General features: G+C 45.2%; 2 protein-coding genes across 8 annotated transcripts in view; one reads left to right on the forward strand and one right to left on the reverse strand.

The window, feature by feature from the left end:
• The window catches only part of INTS8 (integrator complex subunit 8), a 23,169-nt gene extending 22,125 nt beyond the window's left edge, over nucleotides 1–1,044 (forward strand). For 2 of the 3 annotated variants that reach the window (XM_032129594.1, XM_032129598.1), the window contains 4 exons: nucleotides 153–226; nucleotides 301–365; nucleotides 458–501; nucleotides 761–1,044. In XM_032129594.1, coding sequence (XP_031985485.1) covers nucleotides 153–226; nucleotides 301–365; nucleotides 458–501; nucleotides 761–877 — 300 coding nt within the window. In that variant the 3' untranslated portion in view covers nucleotides 878–1,044. Of the gene's footprint in view, nucleotides 1–152; nucleotides 227–300; nucleotides 366–457; nucleotides 507–760 lie in introns of those variants that run through there. The other variant, XM_032129607.1, reaches the window with a different exon arrangement.
• Nucleotides 917–14,956, reverse strand: CCNE2 (cyclin E2). 5 transcript variants are annotated; one of them, XM_032129628.1, is made up of 12 exons: nucleotides 14,854–14,956; nucleotides 13,054–13,092; nucleotides 12,850–12,958; nucleotides 12,615–12,674; nucleotides 10,514–10,665; nucleotides 8,558–8,693; nucleotides 6,345–6,491; nucleotides 5,025–5,120; nucleotides 4,221–4,355; nucleotides 3,445–3,556; nucleotides 2,636–2,790; nucleotides 917–2,233 (listed from the first exon to the last, which is right to left on the reverse strand). In XM_032129628.1, exons 2-12 carry the CDS (start codon nucleotides 13,065–13,067, stop codon nucleotides 2,132–2,134), a joined length of 1,218 nt encoding a protein of 405 aa, XP_031985519.1. In that variant the 5' UTR covers nucleotides 13,068–13,092; nucleotides 14,854–14,956; the 3' UTR covers nucleotides 917–2,131. The 5 variants fall into 5 exon arrangements, with proteins under 5 accessions (XP_031985519.1, XP_031985538.1, XP_031985528.1 ...); XM_032129647.1 differs by lacking the exon at nucleotides 14,854–14,956 and adding an exon at nucleotides 14,548–14,643; XM_032129637.1 differs by lacking the exon at nucleotides 14,854–14,956 and adding an exon at nucleotides 14,529–14,643.
• Between the last annotated feature and the right edge of the window lie 5,385 nt (nucleotides 14,957–20,341).

Consider the following 20,341-nt stretch of genomic DNA (forward strand, 5'->3'; position numbering starts at 1 on the left):
ATGATCTGTGTTCAGGTGCTCAGAACTTGCTTGCCCTGGGAGTAAGGTCTACAGTAGGTCTAGAAAAGGAGTGGAATGAGCAAGGCATTGTGGGGAAGGTTGGTTTGTGGGGAATTCAGGCTGTCAGAATCACTGCAGGTCTTTCCTTACAGGTAGCTATTTTGTGCCAGTTCCTCAGAGAAGTAGACTATAAAACTGCTTTTAAGGCACTGCAGGAACAGAACAGGTAAATGTTACAACAACGTTTATAGATGCCTAAACACTGTATGTGACTGTCAGTTAACCTGCCGTGTCTTTCAGTCACGATGCCATGGATTCTTACTATGAATACATCTGGGATGTCACCATCTTAGAGTATTTGACATGTATCCTTTTGCTGGAATACCACACATCCTGGGTGTTGACAGCTGGGAAAAGTCTATTACCTACCTAGTGACTTTTCTTGACTCGTCCTCAGATCTCCACCACAAACGAGGCGAGACAGACAAGCGGCAGATAGCAGTAAGTTAACCCAGGCTGCTTGGGGGTGGTGGGATTTCTTTAGAGGGTCTTTCCCTCGCTGCCACCACCTCTGAAAAGTTGCTGCAATTCCAGTCTAATTTCATCATGCAATTCTTTTAGAATCTGGGTGCTCATGTAAAGTTGTGGTGGTTGGGCATGTTACAGAAATAAACCACCATGGAACTAGTGCTGAAAATGCCTTGAAATGAAACAGCTTTACTCGAAGACCTCATGCTGGTTGTCTCTCTTTTGTTTCAAGATAAAAGCCATTGGCCAGACAGAGCTGAATGCCAGCAATCCCGAGGAAGTCCTACAGCTTGCTGCACAGAGAAGGAAAAAGAAGTTTCTTCAAGCAATGGCGAAACTTTACTTTTAGGCTAGTGCTGGAAGACTATTACAAAATGTGTGAAAGTGAAAAAAAATCTTTCAAGACTTTATTTTTTAAAATCCACTTAAATTTTTGTACAACATTTACAGTCTAGTATCTTTCTTCTTAGAAATAGATGAAATCTTATAATAAACCCCTTATTTTTACAAACTGTACAGAAGGCTGGAAGCAACTGCAGCTAGTTCCACAATGGCTTGTTTGAAGAAGACATGAATTCAAGTTTGCCAAGTTGGTGTGAGTGTAATGCAGATGTGGGTGGCACTTGATGCTCTGGTGCAGCTTCGTGGGCTGCTCAGTGTCATGTAACACTTGTCCCTGGCTGTGGGGCACAGATAGGAGCATCGTGAAAGAGGGAGGACTGATACCCTTCTTTCCCAGTACTGCCCTTCATCACAGAAGTGACTCGGAGGTAGTGAATATTCCAAGGAAAACACAGTAGTTAATGCTGTTTATAATAAACACTGATAACATACAGCTCCACAGTTTAAAATACTGTTCCTATGACATGAGTGGTTGTAGAGTACCTGCAGCTCCCTTTATTCCATTACCTTCTCCAGTTCTTGTTGCAAGTGGGTAGCTGGGGACTGTACTTTTTCCAGTTCAAGTTACTGCAGCAGCAGGTTCTTTGCTGGTACTCTTACCTGAGGTCAGTGATGCACTAAAACTGAAGTTTATGGCAGGCCTAAAGGGCTTTAAATTTCTCAGCCTCCTGTGGAGCTGGGATTTGATACAAGGCTGGCTGCACTGTACTGCATGCGCAGAGTGGTTTCAGAGACGTGAACTGCTTACCCACGGACCTCTGTAATACTGCACCTGAGCTGGTGGGACTAACTGACACGAGTGAGCTCTGACCTTACCAAGGAAACAAAAAGAGTCAAGAAGAGGTAATACGTACAAGCTGTCAATATTCTCCTGCTCATCTAACCCAAAGTAAAGCAAGTCTGCTGTGTCAGCCCTATTAAAAATGTTCTTGAAATTCGTAAATTAAGAATTCAGTTCTCACTATTAAGTCATGTCAGAATGGACCAAAGTGGTCCAGGCTCTTGTGATAGCAGGGTGCAATGCTCAGCTGAGCTCTTTTTGTCAAGTCTGTAGGAGGATGCTGGTCTCAGTTTCCATCTGTTGCATCTTTTACTGCCCAAGTCTTGAATAGCAGTGAAGAACATGAGTCACCTTTAGTGTGGTCCTGTTCTGAAGCACCAAGTCCTGTTTCTGAATCTGTTCATGACAGTTGGCTGTATTTCATTTCTTCTCTGTGCTTTTGGGAGGGGTTATTATTCCTCCTGTTGACACAGGTGATAACTGCCCTGGGGCAGTAGACACTACTCCACTGTTCACTTCTTCCTGTGTATTGGGGGAAGAAGACAACAGTTGATATCTGTGACAAGGTCTACACTTTTTTGTGTCAGCAGGAGGCAGCAGTGCTTCCTCACACATCTCATACAATTCGAGCACTCCAGAGAGTTAGGATAGTGAGAAAACCGAACTGACATTACATAACAAAGTGAAGATTATTCTCTTACAAACACCGCTCCAATACGGCTAAGGCAAGTGTTTGCTTAAGGCCTGGGAGTGTTAGGGTAAATCACATGTTTAAAGCATCACTGGTGGTGGGGCACTCACTGGCTGAGGTGAGCCAGGCCAGGTGTGAGCAGGGAGGTGCTTTGGCTGCTCACAGCTGCCTCAGGACAAGGGATGTGTAATGTACTCTCAGCTGCCTGAACTGCACATCCACAAACCACCTACCAGCATGTCCAGATAATTGGTGTGGGTCTGGATATTGTGTCGATCTTCCGCTGCAACCTTCCTAAAGTTCTTCAGCTTCACAGGAACTTTTTTTGCCACATTTGCAAAAGGAACCATCCATTGTACACACTCTGAAATGCTGTCCCAATCTAAGCCTAAAGGGTAGAACACAGGAACATATTTAGAAAGCATGAGCGAGTTGCACAGTGTTCCAATATGGCCATGAGTTAAAAAACTCAAATAATACTGCAGATAAAAATTCAGAAACATCCCCCCAGAAACAGCCAACATTTCCTTATGCTTGTAACTTAAAAGGGTGCTGGTTGAGGAGGGTGAATGGAGGTCACAAGGGTTGCTATTGCTTTCCAGGGGAGGCTGAAGTGACTTGTGGCTTGAACACAAGATTGTGGGTCATGCTATAAAAACATACACTGGGTGCTGCTGACAGCCATGCATGACTGCTTGAGAACTGCATTTCAGGAGAAAAAGTGGCCAAATATATAGCTAATGATCCTCCAGACATCTGGAAGTCATAGAGCAAATATTAGCCCAAAAGCAAGAATGTTTTAATTCCTTAGCAAAGGCTGCACTGCTGAAGGTGTTTCCTTCTTTTGAGTCTTTGTAACATCTGAAATAGTGGTAGGAAGTGAAATTAGAAGGAAAAGAAACCCACAGAACAAATACTAGTGTCCATGTAGCCTTTGGTCTTTGGCAGCCTGGTAAACCAGTACCCTTTCAAGAGATTTGGGCCTGTGACAGCTTCTGGAATTCCCTGCCTAACAAGGCCAAGCTTTACCGAGGTATCTTACCTGAAGCTTTCTTAACTATTTCGATTGAGGTACAGTGGCAGAGCGCTGCAGCAGCTAGTGTTCTGTACTGGAAGTCCAAAGAATTCACATCCAGAATACACAGGTCTAAAAGCTAAGCACATGAAGAGTGACAGATTTTAACAAGCTGATCCTTTAGCATGATCCTGTCTCAGAGAGGGCTATGCACACAGCAGTCCTCCTACAGCCTCTGCCTCAGAACAGGGCTGAGCTCCAGGAAGGAGTTTCTTAAATTTAAATCCTACCTAGTGCAGTATTTACACCACTGAGCTACCCAGCTTCAGTTAGCCTCTCTGAGGCTGGGCACAACACATGTCCATAACAAACTGAACCACAGCACTTCCAAAATAGTCAAAACACTCCCAAGGCTGCCTTATTGGCAATTACACAGAAACACTGTTAGGGGCAACACAGGTAAAAACAGCCTGGGGTCTGAAATTATCCACCTTCCCCTCAGAGCTGGCACTGCTGTTTATAGAATGCTGGAGTGCACAGTGATTAAAGAAAGAAGATGGATTTTTTATTTTTCCATCACAAAGAAAAGTCTTAAAGAACGTGAAAGCAGGGAGACAAGGAACACAGGGGTACTTGTCCTCAAAACTGAACTTCTTTGGTGGAGTCAAACTTGCTCATTCCTTAACAAAGTAACAGGCGAGGGGAAACAAGGGAACACTTAGAACAAAGGGGCTTTCAGTATGTGATGTTCAGTTGTGATTGTCATTGTCCCAAGAACCATGTTCCAACAGTTTACTACTGACCTGGGCTATTTGAATGAATTTTTCCTGAGAATACTGAGGTAGCAGCACTTTCGAAACGTCCTTCAGAGCATCCACTTGAAGATAGAGGTTCAGCCAAGAGACAATTGTCACTGGACAGAGTTCCCATTTTAAAGCCTGCAAATATTTAACAAACAGTTAAGTGTCTTAAACCACTCAAGGACAGTTTTGTGCTCTGAGTTCTTCCTAATCCTCTCCTGAGATTATTGCATGTATCCTTAAAAGACACTAAAGATTTACAATTTCAAACACAAATATTCTTTTTAGGTTGCATTCTCACTGCTTTTTGAAAGGCTGTGCTAGAGATCAGCACAAATCTGTATCCCTTTACCTGTGCAGTTGGATTTTATGTGTCTTCTCCATTCAGAAGCTGGGAAATTAATATTATTTCCTCAAGCTTTTGGGCTAACTGCATGAATCTGCAGCTCATATCTATTAAAGAAGTATAGAGTCCTGTGCTGGTGGAGCCCTTCCAACGTGAGGAGCACTGAAGCCCCTGTTCCTGGACAGCAAGGGACATTGGCAAGTGCAGTACATTACAGTGACAGCCTTCCAACCTGCCCATGCCTGGCTGCACTGTTAAGAGCATTTACATTCACACAAGCATGAGAAACCTGCCCTTTTCTACCAGTCAGGGACGTCAGACATCCACTGCACACACAACAAAGGCTTCACTATTGTGCAGAAACAGGGACAGGTTCTTTTTCTAAGCAAAAAAGTGACATTGAAACACAAGGCTCAGCTGGAGTCTTTCACCCAGCACTTCAAAACACAGCAAATTATTACCTTTAACATAATAAGTTCCATTCTTACAATATCATCTTCACTGCAAGCACCATCAGTGACATAAGCGAATTCCTGTATTTTAGGAGCGTAGATTTCCTTTAAAGGGAGGGAAAATGAAGATTAGTGTGTCTTATAGTTCTGAGAAAGGTTGAGAAGATACTGGGAAATACTCTTCTGTCCATGTTAACATTTCTTATGCTACAACAGTGTTTTTTCATTATATGAAGTGACTTGAAACTTCGGGAAGGATAAGGAGATAAGATATAACCTACTTGGGTGTTAGTATCTACTGTATGATGCAATGGACTTACTGCAACTCTTTTAGCTTCTGGGCAAATAAATGCTGACCAAGAAATCAGAACACCCTTTCATTTATAGCTCTTTCTACTCAGCCGTTCCAATGCTGTAAAAACATGCATTATCCCAATTTTTGTAGATGGCTGTCTGGTACAGGTTACCTGCCATGTCAGTGCTGATGTAATCACATTGATTTAAAAAAAAAAAAGAGAAAAGCTAAAAAAAAAATGAGAAAAAGAATCCCACAACCAGCCACTATAACTGTCAAAATCCATGGTGCAGAGATGGTTAAGGAAATTTGCTAAGCCAGCCATGCCAGCTGGGGCCAAGCACAGTTAGGTATGTAAGTAAAGGAGAGCTTGCCAGCAAAACTGCTTCCCTACCAGCCGGCTCTGTGACCACTATGGCCCCACACTTCCTTAGGACAGGTGACTGCTCATAGTGCACAACCTTGCTTCGGGAACAACAGTGAGAGCTGGGGGTTCCAAGGTAACAGCTTAATCCCAAATCTTCCTGTCAGTCTAGCCTACTAGGCAATATACAAAATGACGCTCTTGGCCTGTGGATGTAGCACACAATGTAAGGTATCTCCCACCATCCCTGCACTTAAGACTCACACTCCACTAAATGGAGGATATCATAAGGATATCATCCTGATGTACAGGCAGTTTGAGAATTAGGCTTGGTTTTGTTCAAGTCCCACACCCATTCCTGAGATTGTTTGCCAACTGCTGTATATTTGGAAAAAGACAAGACAAAACAAAACTACTTCTAGCACATTTGCATCCCTTTTAAGTTTATGTGGTCTCCTTCCTTGCTGCTGGAGAAAGGGAGGACAAAAAGTACACTTCAGGAGACAGACAAATGCACAACTGAAGGAAGAGAAAAAAAATTTCCCCTTCTGACCTTCAGTGTTGTACATACACCATCAAGTCCAAAAATTCAGACAAGAAATAATCGTTATCACTGTCTTTTTAGTTACTCAAAATTCAACACCCTCCTCCCTGTAAGAGAGCTGCTTACCTCAAGTTTGGAGGCAATAAATAATGAGGTAATTCCTATGAGCTGAAGCATGCTCTTGTTAATGTTCTTTTGTGTCAGCATGAATCTATCAAAGAAGTCTTGAGCTAGGTAGAAGGTTTCCCGGTGGAGTGCATACACCTCGCACACCTACAACAGGGGAAAAAACAACTCAATTTTCTGTTATAAAACTGTGTACGCACATTGGAGTATTCAAGCTATAACAGCAAAATGCAGTTTCATCTTCTGCACACACAAAGCTTCACATACCTAGGTATGGTACGATGCAGTGGTTAGCATGGGATTGGAAAAGGTATTTCCCATGCTCCCATCTAAACATGAATTGCCTGTGATGTACTAACAAACTTGCAAAAAATACTTTTTCCAATTTAAATAGCAACCATTTTTCCACTGAAAGAAAAAAGCCTGTTGAGGAAAAAAACCCCGACAAAACAGCAACACCTACACATACACACACTAATTACCTTGATTAAGAATACTCTGGGCTCAAGCCTCAAGCTGAAGTCAAACCCTCACCAAATTCCCAGTAGGTCTGTCCCAGGGCAGAATCACAAAAAGAATCAAAGTCTTTGGCTCTACAGCAAGCAAGCCTGGAAGCTTCTGCTGGAGTGGGCTCTGCTGGCAGGCCAGGAGCACTGCCTGCAGCCCCTCAGGCACACCGACAGCCTCACTAAGCAGGAACAAAACTGCGGGAGCCGCCATCTGCTCCATCCCATTGCTGGTTTCCCTGGCAGGGAGAACTTTTAATACTCACATTTTATCAAAGTGTTTCAAATGCCAGTTCAACAAAAAAAGAAAGGAGTGCCAAGACCAGGAGATCTTAGGCAGAGCCCGACATTTTCACCTAATTTCTAATTGAATTGGGAGGGGCTACCACATCTCCAGCTCGTCTGCAACTCCATACCCCTTTCACAACTAGAAAGCAGTCAGATATGTATAAATTACCTACAATCTACATGCAGTAAAGAACAGGAACCAAAAAGAGTATCCAAGAAATAGATCCCGGATGCTTCATTTTTTTAGTTGGATACAAAGTCACAATAAAATCTCACTACTACAAGCTATTTTCCAAGATAAGGTTGGAAGCTCATTTGCAAATTAAGGCCCTTCCTGACCACCAAAAACACAACTGATTGGCAGAAATAGCACAGCCCCACTCTTTCAGACCCGACACATTTGCCTGATAATTGATGTGTTACTCTGATACTATTAACGACTGCTCCAAAGAAGATTCAGAACTAAAACTGTACAGACCAGGCCTACCCATAAATAAATGGCACAGTTTCTATGGAAGTGTAATTCCCAAACATAATAACACTTGGTCATGTTAAGCAGTATCTCAGTTATAATGTTACAGAAGAGTGTTAGGAGCTACTGGAGAGGTCTCAAAATTGCTGTGACTTAAATCCACTGTGGCATATAGAACCACTGAGCCGGACAACAGCAAGGCTCCTGTTGATACTTTTGTTTGGAAATTGGATTATTTCCTAATTCAAGGTTAAAAAGAACCAACAAACCAATTTAATGGGGATATGTAGATTCCGCATTAGAGGAACTAGTGAAGCACACAACTGGAATAGTTTTTTTATTCAGAGTGTATTAAAAAACCACCAGCTTTCATTGTCCTTGAAATTCCTTGCTAGTATGATTTATTTGTAAACTTTTCACATAAGAACCTGTCTCTATCAAGAACATTTCCCTGTCAGCCATTGATATATTCTGCTCTCTTCATATGATAAAATTGAAAATTCATTATGAAATCAGAAAATAGCATCATGGGCTGACACTTAAGAGCTCTTGACATAGTCAGGGTCATAAACCCTCAATACAGCTGTCTCATGGCTTAGATACAGTCTATCCTGTAAGTTAGAGATCCATAACTGGTCTGTCTATAGCAATTTCAATACAAATGTCTCAAAACTAGATTTCTCTCCCTTGCAGGAAGTAGTGTGTCAAGAGCAAAAGTTAAATTCTATTGCTCACTGTCCTGGGGGGGGAAGTTCAGCTCCTCCTGCCTGGGAAGGCCTGGATGTAGCTCACCAAGAGGATCAAAAGCAGTCACTCGTTCTGTTGCAAAACAGTTTTGCCATTTCTTCTAAGTGTGCATGTTGCTATTAGATCCTTATGTAAAAGCTGTGCTTTTACCTGCCTACTTCACAGGCACAACACACAGCAAAGTAACTAAAAGTACACACCTCTAAGAGCCAGTCTAGCAGTATCGATCTCATGTGAGGTTGCAAACTAGAATGTAGTGATGTGAAGTGTTTGCAGTGAGCATATCTGTTCTCCTTTGTCAGGATGTTGAGCCAGACATCTTTGGAATTTCCCCAGCTATGGAATAAAGTTACACAAAGCATTATTAAGTATATACACAATTCACAAAAAAAAAAAAGAATAAAAACACTATTTATGTTTACAGACATTCAGAAACAGAAAGAAAAATTCTGCATACTGTAAGATCCTTATGGTAATTGGAAAACTGCAGGAATACTCATAACGTTTTACATCACCACAACAGCAGCTTGCCAACATCATCAGCAAAGTCCCGTTCTACAGAACGGGTAGTAAAACTGAACATGTGCCTCCCAAAGTTGCACATGCAACCAGAGTTTCCTATTTTGCCTAGTTCAGTGGCTGTTCAGAGAGCAAGATAAAACCAAACCTTCCCTGTAAAAAAGGACAACATACTCCTCCCCAGGAAACACAAAGCATACCTGAAGTTGTCCAGTTTAGCTTGAGAAAAACGTTGAGATAGTGTTTAAAAGTCACTTATCCATCCTTTTATTTCCTAGCTTACTTCAAGGCTCAGAAGCAAGCTCTTTAGAGAAAAATTTAATTCTTGTTTATTGCTAACTTATAATTTATTAGTACTCCAGTCTGTTTGGGAAGATGATGCCTGTATCATCAATATGGTTTTATTTGTAATTGTTATTATTAATCCATATGGGCTTTTTCTTAGATGCACTTCTCATCCTGCAGGTAACTAAGAGGAACAGCATGTTAACCAATGAAATTATGATTTCCTACTGAAATTTTTGGAGTTATGTATTTATCTTTCCACAAGCAGAAGCAGAGAGACAGAGCTGATCACTGGTATTGCCTACAAATTCTAACCCAGGTCAATTTCATTCTGTTGCCATCATAAGTTAAAAGCTGGGGAGATATTTGCTTGTTTAATGCACAACTCTCCCCATTCAAGCAGAAAGGCATTAAGAAATCAGTTATGATCTTCCTACAGCAGTTAGGGAACAATGGAGAAGGCAGGAGAAGGAAATTATCCTCTTATTTGGCTAATCAGAAAGGATGGAGCTCAGCTTTACCAGATGCCTGTCAACAACAGGATTAAACACCTTGCATGGAACGCTGTATCTGAAAATGTCTTTGAGGCAAAGAATCACCCTGCAGCATGTCCAGTTCTGATCAAGTTTGGGGCAGAACAAAGAAAAAAAAAAACCAAGGTATATCTAGAAAGGGTTCTCTTAAAGTAATGCTTCATGTTCTGCTTCTCTTGTCATTCACCTTGGCAGAAATTTTCCTTAGCACATTGCAGTAAATTTACCACCTCTTTCATTAAACCCCAGGCTGATACAATGAGCAGCTGGGTACTTATCTAACACACCTGAATGTCTAAGAAATTCTGAAATTGAAAACTATAATTTAGTCAGCTAAGCTATCTCTCTGCAAAAGGGCAATTTTCTAGAACTGTGACTGCACCAAGCACATTGCATTGCATTAGCAAGCTACCTGCACAGTGATATTGCCACAAGTTTACTTGAACATTTTTAAGTTCTTTAAGAAAATTTTGTGTAATACTTTTTGGTCACTCAGTTCCAATAGCAGTTTAGTTTCTTTCTTTAGAAAGAAGTTTAGTTTAACCATTATGTGCCTCTTAACCACTTAGTGCCCAGTGTTAAGTCACAAAAGGACAGCTCTGAAAGGTGAAAAGTCTGGTGTGTTTATAAGATCAGGGAAAAAAAATACCCAAACAACCAAACACAAGAATTTCTATCTTTTTCTTGTACATTAAATCTTCTGTGGGATGAGGAGACAAGTAGAGATGTGTATTACGTAAGCACAACACAACAGATTTTATTAGAATAGTTCAGCATATTTCATAAGACATTAACAATTACTGCATCTGTTAAACTTACTTGAGTTCTGGCAAAGGTGATGGATTTATGAAGAGGTTCCTGAACCTGTATTTTTTGAATCTCGAGAAGTCAGTGGTTACTGATTCTTTGTGAGGTGTTTCAATAATTATGCAAGGTGAGACACCTCCTGTTATTGTGGGTGGCCAACAACTCTGCAAAATAAACAAGGTATCTTTTAAATGCTGAATTTACTATGAGAGCAAGAAAGGCAATGAGTAGATTACAGTAACAGCACCAATATATGTAATGTACAATATATGTATGTCTTTCTGGATCTCAGCATTGATTCAAGTACCAAAAACAAGAAAGATGAAAATTAAATGCCAACAAAACCTTCCATAGTCAAGACAGAACATGTATAAATAGACTGGATGCATTTGGGAACTCAGCTTTGAGGAAGATGACCGTCTTTAGTTTATGAACCCACAAGTAACCTATCCATTGCTTGAAAAGCTCAGTTACAGTACAAAAGGCAAAGATATTAATTGCTACTATAACACAAGACATTAGGTTGCTAGTCCTATCTACTTATCCATTTGGAGGGAAAAGAAAGGAGGGGGTGGAGGTTCTACTGTCTCTCAGTGGAAATTCAGCAACTTGTTATCTTCCAGTTTAGTGCTCCAGAGAGGAGCCACCCATCTCAGCTCCAGAGCTAGATACCCATTGAGCAAGCAGCAGCTGTGAACTCTCTCAGCTTGCCAATGCCAAATATAGGATGCAATGACTCAAAAGGAGAAGAGTGCAAAGGTATTCACACAGAAGGTCTCAGAGAAGGAATCCTAGATTACTGTAGTTAACTATAACTCGTTTCAGTTATGCTTATTTGGTTGTATGTAACTAATATGAGTGAGGAAGTATCAAATCCCAGGAGCACAAGCAATGCTGTAATGGCTGACAGCCTTCAAAATGGTGACACAGAACTTTAAATATTCTCTGTGAAGTTAAGGGGGAATCCCATTCACAAAGAATGGCAACAGAGGGGCAGCCTGAACACAGAAGCTTTTCCTATATAGCTGACTTGCAAGGTAAGCTACACAGGATTCCCCTAGTATATCTAAATCTATTTATAGCCAGACTGAAATATCCCAAGAGTGAAGTTACATATTCCAGCAGAATTGACCTTAATGCATGCAGCCAAGAGAAAAGGGAGGTCCTACTCCTCTTTCTCTCCTGTGATCCTCACTGCCTAAGTGCCACCCCAATGCTTGTCAGACCCTCTGCCAGGTTGATTTAACTCACTAGCCCAGCAGAACAACAACTTATTTTGTGGTGCTAAATTAGCAAGATGAACCTGCATACTGCTTCATTCAAAGAATGGAGCAAGGCAGGGGATGGAGTGCATGGCCAGCTATCAAGGAAGATGAGACAGGGAAGCAGATTTCACCCTTTCAGCAAAGTTAAGTTGTAAGACAAAGTTTCACCCCAGGTACAGCTGATGTACTTATGCAGCATTTTTTCCTACTCAAGATTTACAAAGACAACTTCACAATCAGAAGAGTTTTGCTTCACCATAGCTGTTAGACTCATTACTTTACAAACAGAATAACTGCAAACAATATTGTTTGCAAGAGAAAGTTATAATATTTCACTAATCTGCTTTAAAATAGAAAACCATAAGGCCTGTCAGTTTTAAGAGCTTCCTGTCTTAGTGACAACAGATTCCTAAATTGATTTAAATAATCAAAGGAATTGTTAAATGAAAGTAAAGATGGCCTGGCGTGGTTATGAATCTTAACTAAATGGCCGTGAAACCACACCTAAAGTTAAAACAAGTGCAGTGATCTTGTTTAGACTTGCCTCTAGGCCTTACCTGCTCTGTATATGGAACTGTTCTGAAATATCTAGGGTTATTCTCTTTTTTTCACCTACCCTTACACTGCAGTGGGTTTTACATTGAAGGATCTTTGATCTGCAACAAACTCATGCGTAAAAAAGCAAAAACATATAAAAAGGTGCTAAGCTCCCATAGTTTTTAATATCTGAAAATACAAACTTCCCCTATTCAATACTTTCTGGTGTGGAATGCATGACTTCACACCCACCAACATAAACCAGATGGACTCCCTTACCTAGTTTGAAATGGTATTCAGGATAGAATTACCTTAATTTCATATTGATGTTTTTTAGCAATTTTCCCATCTTCTCTTTTCTTAATCTCCTGCTGAGAAGAGAGACACACATCAATACACTGACAGTGACCAGCACACCCACCTAAAGGCAAACTCTTTGCTACCCCTGCCCCACTTTATAACTTGGCAGACTAAAGACTGTCCCATCCAAATGCACTGGAGAACTTTCAGAATCATTCGATTTTCCAAGTTGCTCAACTTGCTCACCTCTGTTGTTCTTCTTTTTCTGGTCTGGAGATAATCTAGTGCTTGCAGTTCTTGTGGAGCCTCTTCTTGACAGGACAGTGGCTGCTGCTGTTTGGCTTGCAAACGGCTACTGCAAATAGCAAAGAGTAAAAAGTCATTAGACATTAGGAGAGCAGCAGTTGTTAGATGGGTACAGATAATCTTAGTACAATGCTAACAGCTTACCTGCGCCTTGACATCTTCTTTGGGCTATAAGATCTCTACCTGGATCAAAGTAATAGGATAAGCTCAGTTAGTGCATCCTCACAAAACTAGAACCAGGTTCCCTGCTTTGTGTCACGAACTCATCACAAAGAGCAGCATGTTCTACACAGCTCAAATAGAAGGGCACAAGTATTCCACCGGCCTGAGGAATGCCCAAGCAGAGCATGACTGTGGTATATAAGTACACACAGCTCCATGTCCTGCTGCAGGGTGCCCAGGTATGCCAGCAGTTTAGCTCAGGCTGCCTGGGGGTGGGGGCAGGGAAGTTATAAAGGGACATTTCCCTCGCAAGAGGATGTGGGGAGTCCCTGGGGCTGTGACCCCTCTAGCCCCCCCACACCCTCCATTCCACGCACCCACACAGACACGTTTTGCTGCTGCCGGTCCCTCCGGGGCGATGCCCCCCACACCTGCCGGGATGGCCGGGCCGCGATGGGCCGGGCCAGGCGCCGCCGCCCGCGCTCCCGCCGCGCCGGTTCCGCGCCAATTTCCAGTGAGCGGGGAGGCGGCGGCGGCCTGTGCCGGGGTCAGGCTGGGCTGGGGGCACCGCCGCCGCCCGCCCTTCCCTCCCGAAGGGCCGATCAGACACCCACCCGCTCCCGAGGGTGCTGAGGGGGGCGCGGGAGGGGCAGGATCGCCGCCCCGCCCGCCCCGCGCTCCCGCCTGGCTGAGAGCGCGGCTCCCTCCAAAACCTGAGGGGGAAGGAAGGGGCTGCCGGGACGGCGCCTCACACGCGGGGAGACACCCACCCCCCGCCGGGACACCCCTCAGCGGGACCCCCCAGCGCAGGAACCGGAGCTGTGAGAGGGTGTCCCCACAGGCACCCCGCTCCCAGGGCAGGGGAGCCGGGACCCGCCGGGGTGAGGCGCAGGCGGGCGGTCGGGGTCAGCCCGCCAAGCTGCTCGGCCGGCATCCCCGCCCCCAGCGCGCCGGGCTCCCTCCAAAATCGGGCAGCCCGCCCCCCGCGGGGCTCTCCGCGGTGGGGCGGGGGGCAGCCGATGGCGGGATCCCGCCGGCACCCCGACCCGCCGAGCTGCTCCCGGCGGGGGTGCCCGTCCGGGCCATCGCCACTCTCCGCTCCCTGCGGATGGGGCTGCCCGCGGGGACATCTCCCCCTAGGCTGTCCTCAGCCACTCTCCCTCCAAAACGCTGCCCGGGCGGGCGGGCAGCCTGCCTCGCCGCTCCCGGTCACGGCTCCTGGTCACCGCTCCTGCCTCACCGCTCCAAGTCACCGCCGCCAGTGCGCCCCTCACATCCCCCACCACCGGCACCGTGTCTGCCGGTACCGCTACCACCACTACTACCATTATCACCGCCATCCTCAACACCGCCACCGCTACCATCACCACCGCTACCATCATCACTGCCGTCACCATTAACATCATAATTATTACTATTATTATCATCACCATCCCCCAGCCAGCCCCCGTCCTCACCGGCGGGACCCCCGCGCACCTCTGCCACTGCCGCCCGGGCCGCGCTGCTCAGCTGGCGCCGGCGCCAACCCGCTATATAGCGCGGCCGGGCCCGCGCTGCGCATGTGCGAGGGCGGCAGGCGGCTCCCCCGCCCGTCCGCCACCCGCGCCCCGCTCGCCCCAGCGCCGCCCCTGTGCCACGGGGCCGCGCCGAACCCCGCGCCCCGCGGGACACCCCGCGTCCCGGCCCGGCTGCCCCGGCTTCGCCGGCAGAGGACTCCGGGAGAGCGGCAGGCAGCGCCGGGAGGAGCGCTGCCATCGCTGCCGCCGCCCGCTGCCCCGGTACCTCTCCGCCGCCCGGCCCCGCTGGCGGGGGGCACCCCGGGCACCGTCACCCCGCTCCGCTCCATCGGGCCCCGGGCCCCGCCGAGACAGCGGCGGCTCCGCCGGCGGCCCCGCGCGCCCGGCGGGGCTCAGCCAGCCCGCCCCGGGGCGGGGCCGCCGGCGGGGCCGCCAATGGGAGCGCGCGGAGCCGCGGCAGCGTGCGCGGCACGGGATGTAAACACGGCCCCGCGCGCCCCGCCCCGCCCGCCAGCGCGGCTGTCAGCGCTCGGCCCCCCGAGTGTCCCCCGGCACCGGCCGGTGCGCCCCGCCGCCACCTCGCTGCGGTGAGAGCGCCAGGAGGACACCGCACCGACACCCCGCGGCATGCTCGGGGGCGGCCGCCGGCTGTCACACAGCCCACAGCACGAGGGCGGGATGAAGAGAAGGCTCAGGCCTTATCTCTCTCTACAATCACCTGAAAGAAGGTTGTCGCTGTGTAGGGGTCGTCCTCTTCTGCTGGGTAACAAGTGGCAGGACAAGAGGCCAGAGTCTCAAGCCGCGCCGGAGGAGGTTGAGGTTGGACATTACAAAGAATTTCTTGACAGAAAGGGTGATTAGGCATTGGAATGGACTGTCCAGGAAGGTGGTGGAGTCACCATCCCTGGAGGTGTTCAAGGAAAGACTGGATGTGGCACTTAGTGCCATGGTCTAGTTGACACGGTGGTGTTTATTCAGAAGTTGGACTCAGTGATTTCAGAGGTCTTTTCCAACCTAATTGTTTCTGTGATTCTGTGCTAGCAGAAGACAAGCCTCCCCCAAGCATAGCCTCCATGATATCCCGTAGACAAGCCCTGTCCCCTACGCAACAGCTTTCCACACCTGCCAGCCAGGCCCACCACTACCCCTCAGGGTCCCACCGTGTCCAAAGTGTCAGAAAAATCCACAAACACCAGAGGTTTATGTCCAAAAACGAGACAGAGGAGTCATTCAACTTTATTTGAATAAAGGGAGAGAGTTCACTGGGGCACACGCCCGCGGGGTTTTCTCTCTCAGGGTTTCAGAGGGCACAGCCTCCTTTTATTCTAAACTCCCGGCCGCATGATGCCCTCTTCCTTTCCCTGAGGTACTAGGAAGGTACAGCCTTTCCGAATCTCCTACCACATATCCCCCCTTGAACCTACTGTTTTACCCCAAAGTTCAGAAATTCAGGCTTGTGCAGACCCTTGTCTGTTTCAGCAGCCAAGCTGTCTGGGATCTGCAACAAATCCGCTGCCCAAAGTCAGTGGAGACATTAAGACCCATTTCAAAGACGTTAACACCCACACCTTCACCCATCAAATAATTTGTAAAGACATTAGCACACATCTTTCCTCTCAAAGGGCAGCAGGGCCCACTGCAGGAGCACCCACCCTGCAATCCCCTTCTCCAACAGGAGATGATGCTGAAGCTTACCCTCAGTTCCAGCACACCTCCTGCAACCAAACCCCACAGCACCACATACTTAGCAATGCTTTAAGCAGACACTTTTTTTTAAAACACCCAGTGCAGGGCACCTACAGCCATTTTGCTGATGAGGAACAACTGGCACTTTCTTGCAGCGCTGAGCACATATCAGCACAAAGAGAAGCCATGGCTGCCTTTAAGTAAATCCACATCTTTTTTTTTTTTCACTTATTTTTCTTTTCCCAAGTGTAACATTATTAAAGGGTAAACATAGGTTTTGCCTCCAAGTATGTATTATAGTAATTAAACACAGTAACCAGGTGTTTACCCTGTGGTAGCTTTGCTATTTTAAAGGGCAAGAGAAAAGCAGTGCAGCCCGCCAAGGCAGAGATGTCACAGTAGGATCCCTGACAGCAGTTTAACAGGTCACAAGTTTTGGGCACCAAGGGCCATCTCTCAGCTGTGTGTCCTTACAGCACCTGATGAAGTGGGGACAACAGTTCCTGCAAACTTCAAGTAAAGGCACTGACATGTGCAAGACAGACATTGCAGCCAAGCCAGCCTCCTCAGCTCTGCAAAATGTCTGTTCCAGACTTTGTCATGAAGCAAATCTCCTAGTTGTGGCTCAAAAGGAATGCAAAAAAGCCCAAATCTCACTGCCATTTAAACAATCTTTTGTCAACTGAATATATTGCATCAGCTCATTGCAAGAAATATAACTCATGTCATAGTTCAGGATGCCTGCAACAGACATGCAGCTATCTCTTTTAGTTGACTTCCTCCGAAATCTACCAGCAAGATGCATCCTGCTGTCTGGAAGTTCATCTCCAATTCCACTGACTACAGAGAAAAGGCGGTCCCTGAATTTGGGCAAATTTGACCTAACTGACCTCCAGCCTTTAACTGACTTGCTGAAGTTGAAATACTACCATAGCTAATTTGTTAAAAATAACTGAAACATCAGCTAGCAAGAGAAGAGAGACAAATTATCTTTTTCCACTAAAAACCCTCCACCCTTCACAGACGCCTAATTAGGGCTTGTTGGCAGGCAGGCTTAAGCAGCAAAGTGGATTTGGTACATCAGGAGTAAGTTCCATGAAGCATTGTGAAAGAAGAATACTGCAAAGCTAAAAATTGAATGGGTCAGGTTGGCCATGAATAGGTCTCAGCACAAAGACTGTAATGGCTATGCTGCTCATTTTTCTAGACCTTTTGATGTGAGCTGCTGCAGGTCACCTGCCACATTTCTGTGGTTTTGATTCAGTAGTGGAAAATGCACCAGGTCCCATGAGCATTCCCCATCCTGCCAGCAACATTTCCCACACATTTTCATCAGTAAAAAAACCCCACAAGACAACCAACCAGACCAAACCCAAACCCCAGAAGCTAATGTGTAATCAAATCCTGCAGCAGACAATGAAATTATGATTTTAATGCAAGCTTACACACTGACCTTCTGATGCAGCAATAAAATTGAAGTTAGTCAGTCCATGCTGGGATATTTCCAAGTGGATTGACACACAGTACATCCTCTTTCACTGTGTGGATGCCCCTGTAGGGAGGATGAATGTCAAAGAAGATTTTTTTAAGCTTCTAGAAACAGACTGCTGCTGAGCAGTGTTTGCGCTGGGATCCAGCAAGTCCTTTTAGATTAGTCTAGTGGGTTTTTTTCCAATTACCACTTGTAGATACGTTCCAGAGAAGGTGTTAAGGCCTTCCTTGCAAGTTTACACACCTGAGGTTGTTTTTCTTGGTTATCCTTTTATGGATCTATTTGAAGGAGCCTGGAATCTACCAAGATTTAAAGCCATGAGGATCAGTCCAGTTACTGTGTGCTCAATACTGCTATTCTCCCAGGGAGTTTCTGAATCCAGGCTAGTGTCCAGGAGCAGGCTTCAGATCTCAACTGGCAGACATGGGCTGTGCTGTAAGTCTATACTTTCTCTTGTATAGACTTCAAATTGTTGTGTCCAAGCAAGGTGACCTAGTTGGGCAGTATAATAATAAAATACCATTATGCATAAAAATACATCTATCAGAGTGCTAAAAGAATTGTAGATTCCCTGAAATGGGGCTCTACAGAGAATTAGAAGCAGAGAGAGGAGGAAAAGAGAAGGGAGGCCTCAGGCTTTTGGGATATCTGGGTATCAGCCACAAGCTGTCAATTTTTGCAAGGTAAACAAAGGAGATGAGATCTTGATTAAGAAAGGAGGGACTGACATGGGCAGAAGTATCCTCTTGTCTACTCCCAGAAGTGAATTTCAGTTCTAGCTCTTCTATCTATGGTGTGAGACTGAGGAATGATTGATGGGCCAAAGCCAGAGGTATGAGATTCAGTGAGACCAAGTGCTGGGTCCTTCACCTGGGTCACAATAACCCCATGCAGTGCTACAGGCTTGGGGAAGAGCGGCTGAAAAATGGCCCATCAGAAAAGGACCTGGGAGTGCTGGCTGACATGGTTGGATGGTTACAAGCTCTTTGTGAGGGTTAGACATGGCAGAAGAGGTGTGGGTTTGCATTGCATAGCCTGGTTTTGTTATTCTTATCTGTTTGGGGCTTTTTGTTTATTATTCCTTTTCCTTAGTTTATTCATGAAATTACAATAGTTATTTGCCTTATTAAGGTATTTGAGTGTTCAGTTATCAGTCTGCCCAGACAACTTTTGAACAAGTCAAGAGACTAACTTCTGAAGTATTAGTTATACAGCAGTAACTCCAGAACAGTATGGTCATCAAGAAAAATCTGGCCGCAAAAAAGAAATGTTAAACGTATCCTGTTAAGTCTCAGTTCAGTCTCATTCACTCTAAGACTGATACATCATGACCAGACCATGGGAACAACAGTGCCACAGCAGCATCAGCATGTTCTTTTGAAGAGTCATTCCTATGTGTTCCAAAAAACCCAAACCTTCCTTGAAAGCATCACTCAGTAACAGTCACAGTATTTTGGGGTTATAAACATGCACCAGAGGTCAATGAGACAAAGGAAGCAGATACTACACTGTTTCCTCATCAAGTCATTCAGTAATTATGGTTCTCTCTGACATTTAACACTGATGAAGACACTCTATCAGAGACATACAAGGATTTATATAGACAGAAAAACTAGAATGTAAAATGAGAACTTAAGCCAATAGTTAAATTGATACAACCCTTCATATGAACATTTTTGCTTCAGCACAGAGAAGTTTCAAAAAACACTAGTTCATGGTGTTTTGGAGACTGTCCAAGCTAAATTTTAAAAGTTGCTTTAGGTCTGAAATAAGCACCCCCAAGAGGAACACTATCAGCTTAACTATGTTAGGTTATCTGTATGGATACAATTATACAAGCATAATTGATCAAACTTTCTCCTGAAAAATACTGTACAGCTCTCAGCATAGACTTGCTGCTTTGATAAATGTACAGGATAAAATCTACATTTCAAAGGGAAAGATTTTACTCAGTTCTTGCTCTGGGAAGATGTTGCACAAATACATTTTCACTGCTGTCAGTTAAATAGATCATTTTGTCACCTGCTTGTTTGGTGGGTGAGAATTAAGTCAGGAACTACTTGTAACAATTCAGCCCATACAAATCCATGGAAGCCTGTGTCCAATGTGCTGAGAGAGCTGGCTGCTGTCATTTCAAGGCTGCTCTCCGTGATCTTTGGAAAGCCACAGAGATCAAGGATCCCCACTGACTGGAGGCAAAAACCCCACTTATTCATATAGTTTCAGAAAAAGCCAAAATAGCAACTTGGAGAAGATCACTGAGCCCATTTTTTACATTCAAGATCTCCTGTATTTCAGCTTGCACACATTGCCTTTTGTCCTTTCCCTAGGCACCACCAGAGAAGAGTCTGTTCCCCCTTCAGCTGTTTATATACCTTGACAAGACCCCCCAAGACTTTTTGTCCCCAGCCTAAACAATCTTATCTCTCATTCTCTCTTTGTAATTTTAGTCTTCAATCCTATTATTCCCTGGCCTCTTGCTGGATGCCCTATAGATGCCCTCTTGTTCTTGGAGCCCAGCACTGGACACGCCCTTCAGATGTGTCTCACTGTTCCAGGGTGGAGGGGCAGGATC

The sequence above is a fragment of the Corvus moneduloides genome, chromosome 1 (genome assembly GCF_009650955.1).
Source record: "Corvus moneduloides isolate bCorMon1 chromosome 1, bCorMon1.pri, whole genome shotgun sequence".
NCBI lineage: Eukaryota > Metazoa > Chordata > Aves > Passeriformes > Corvidae > Corvus > Corvus moneduloides.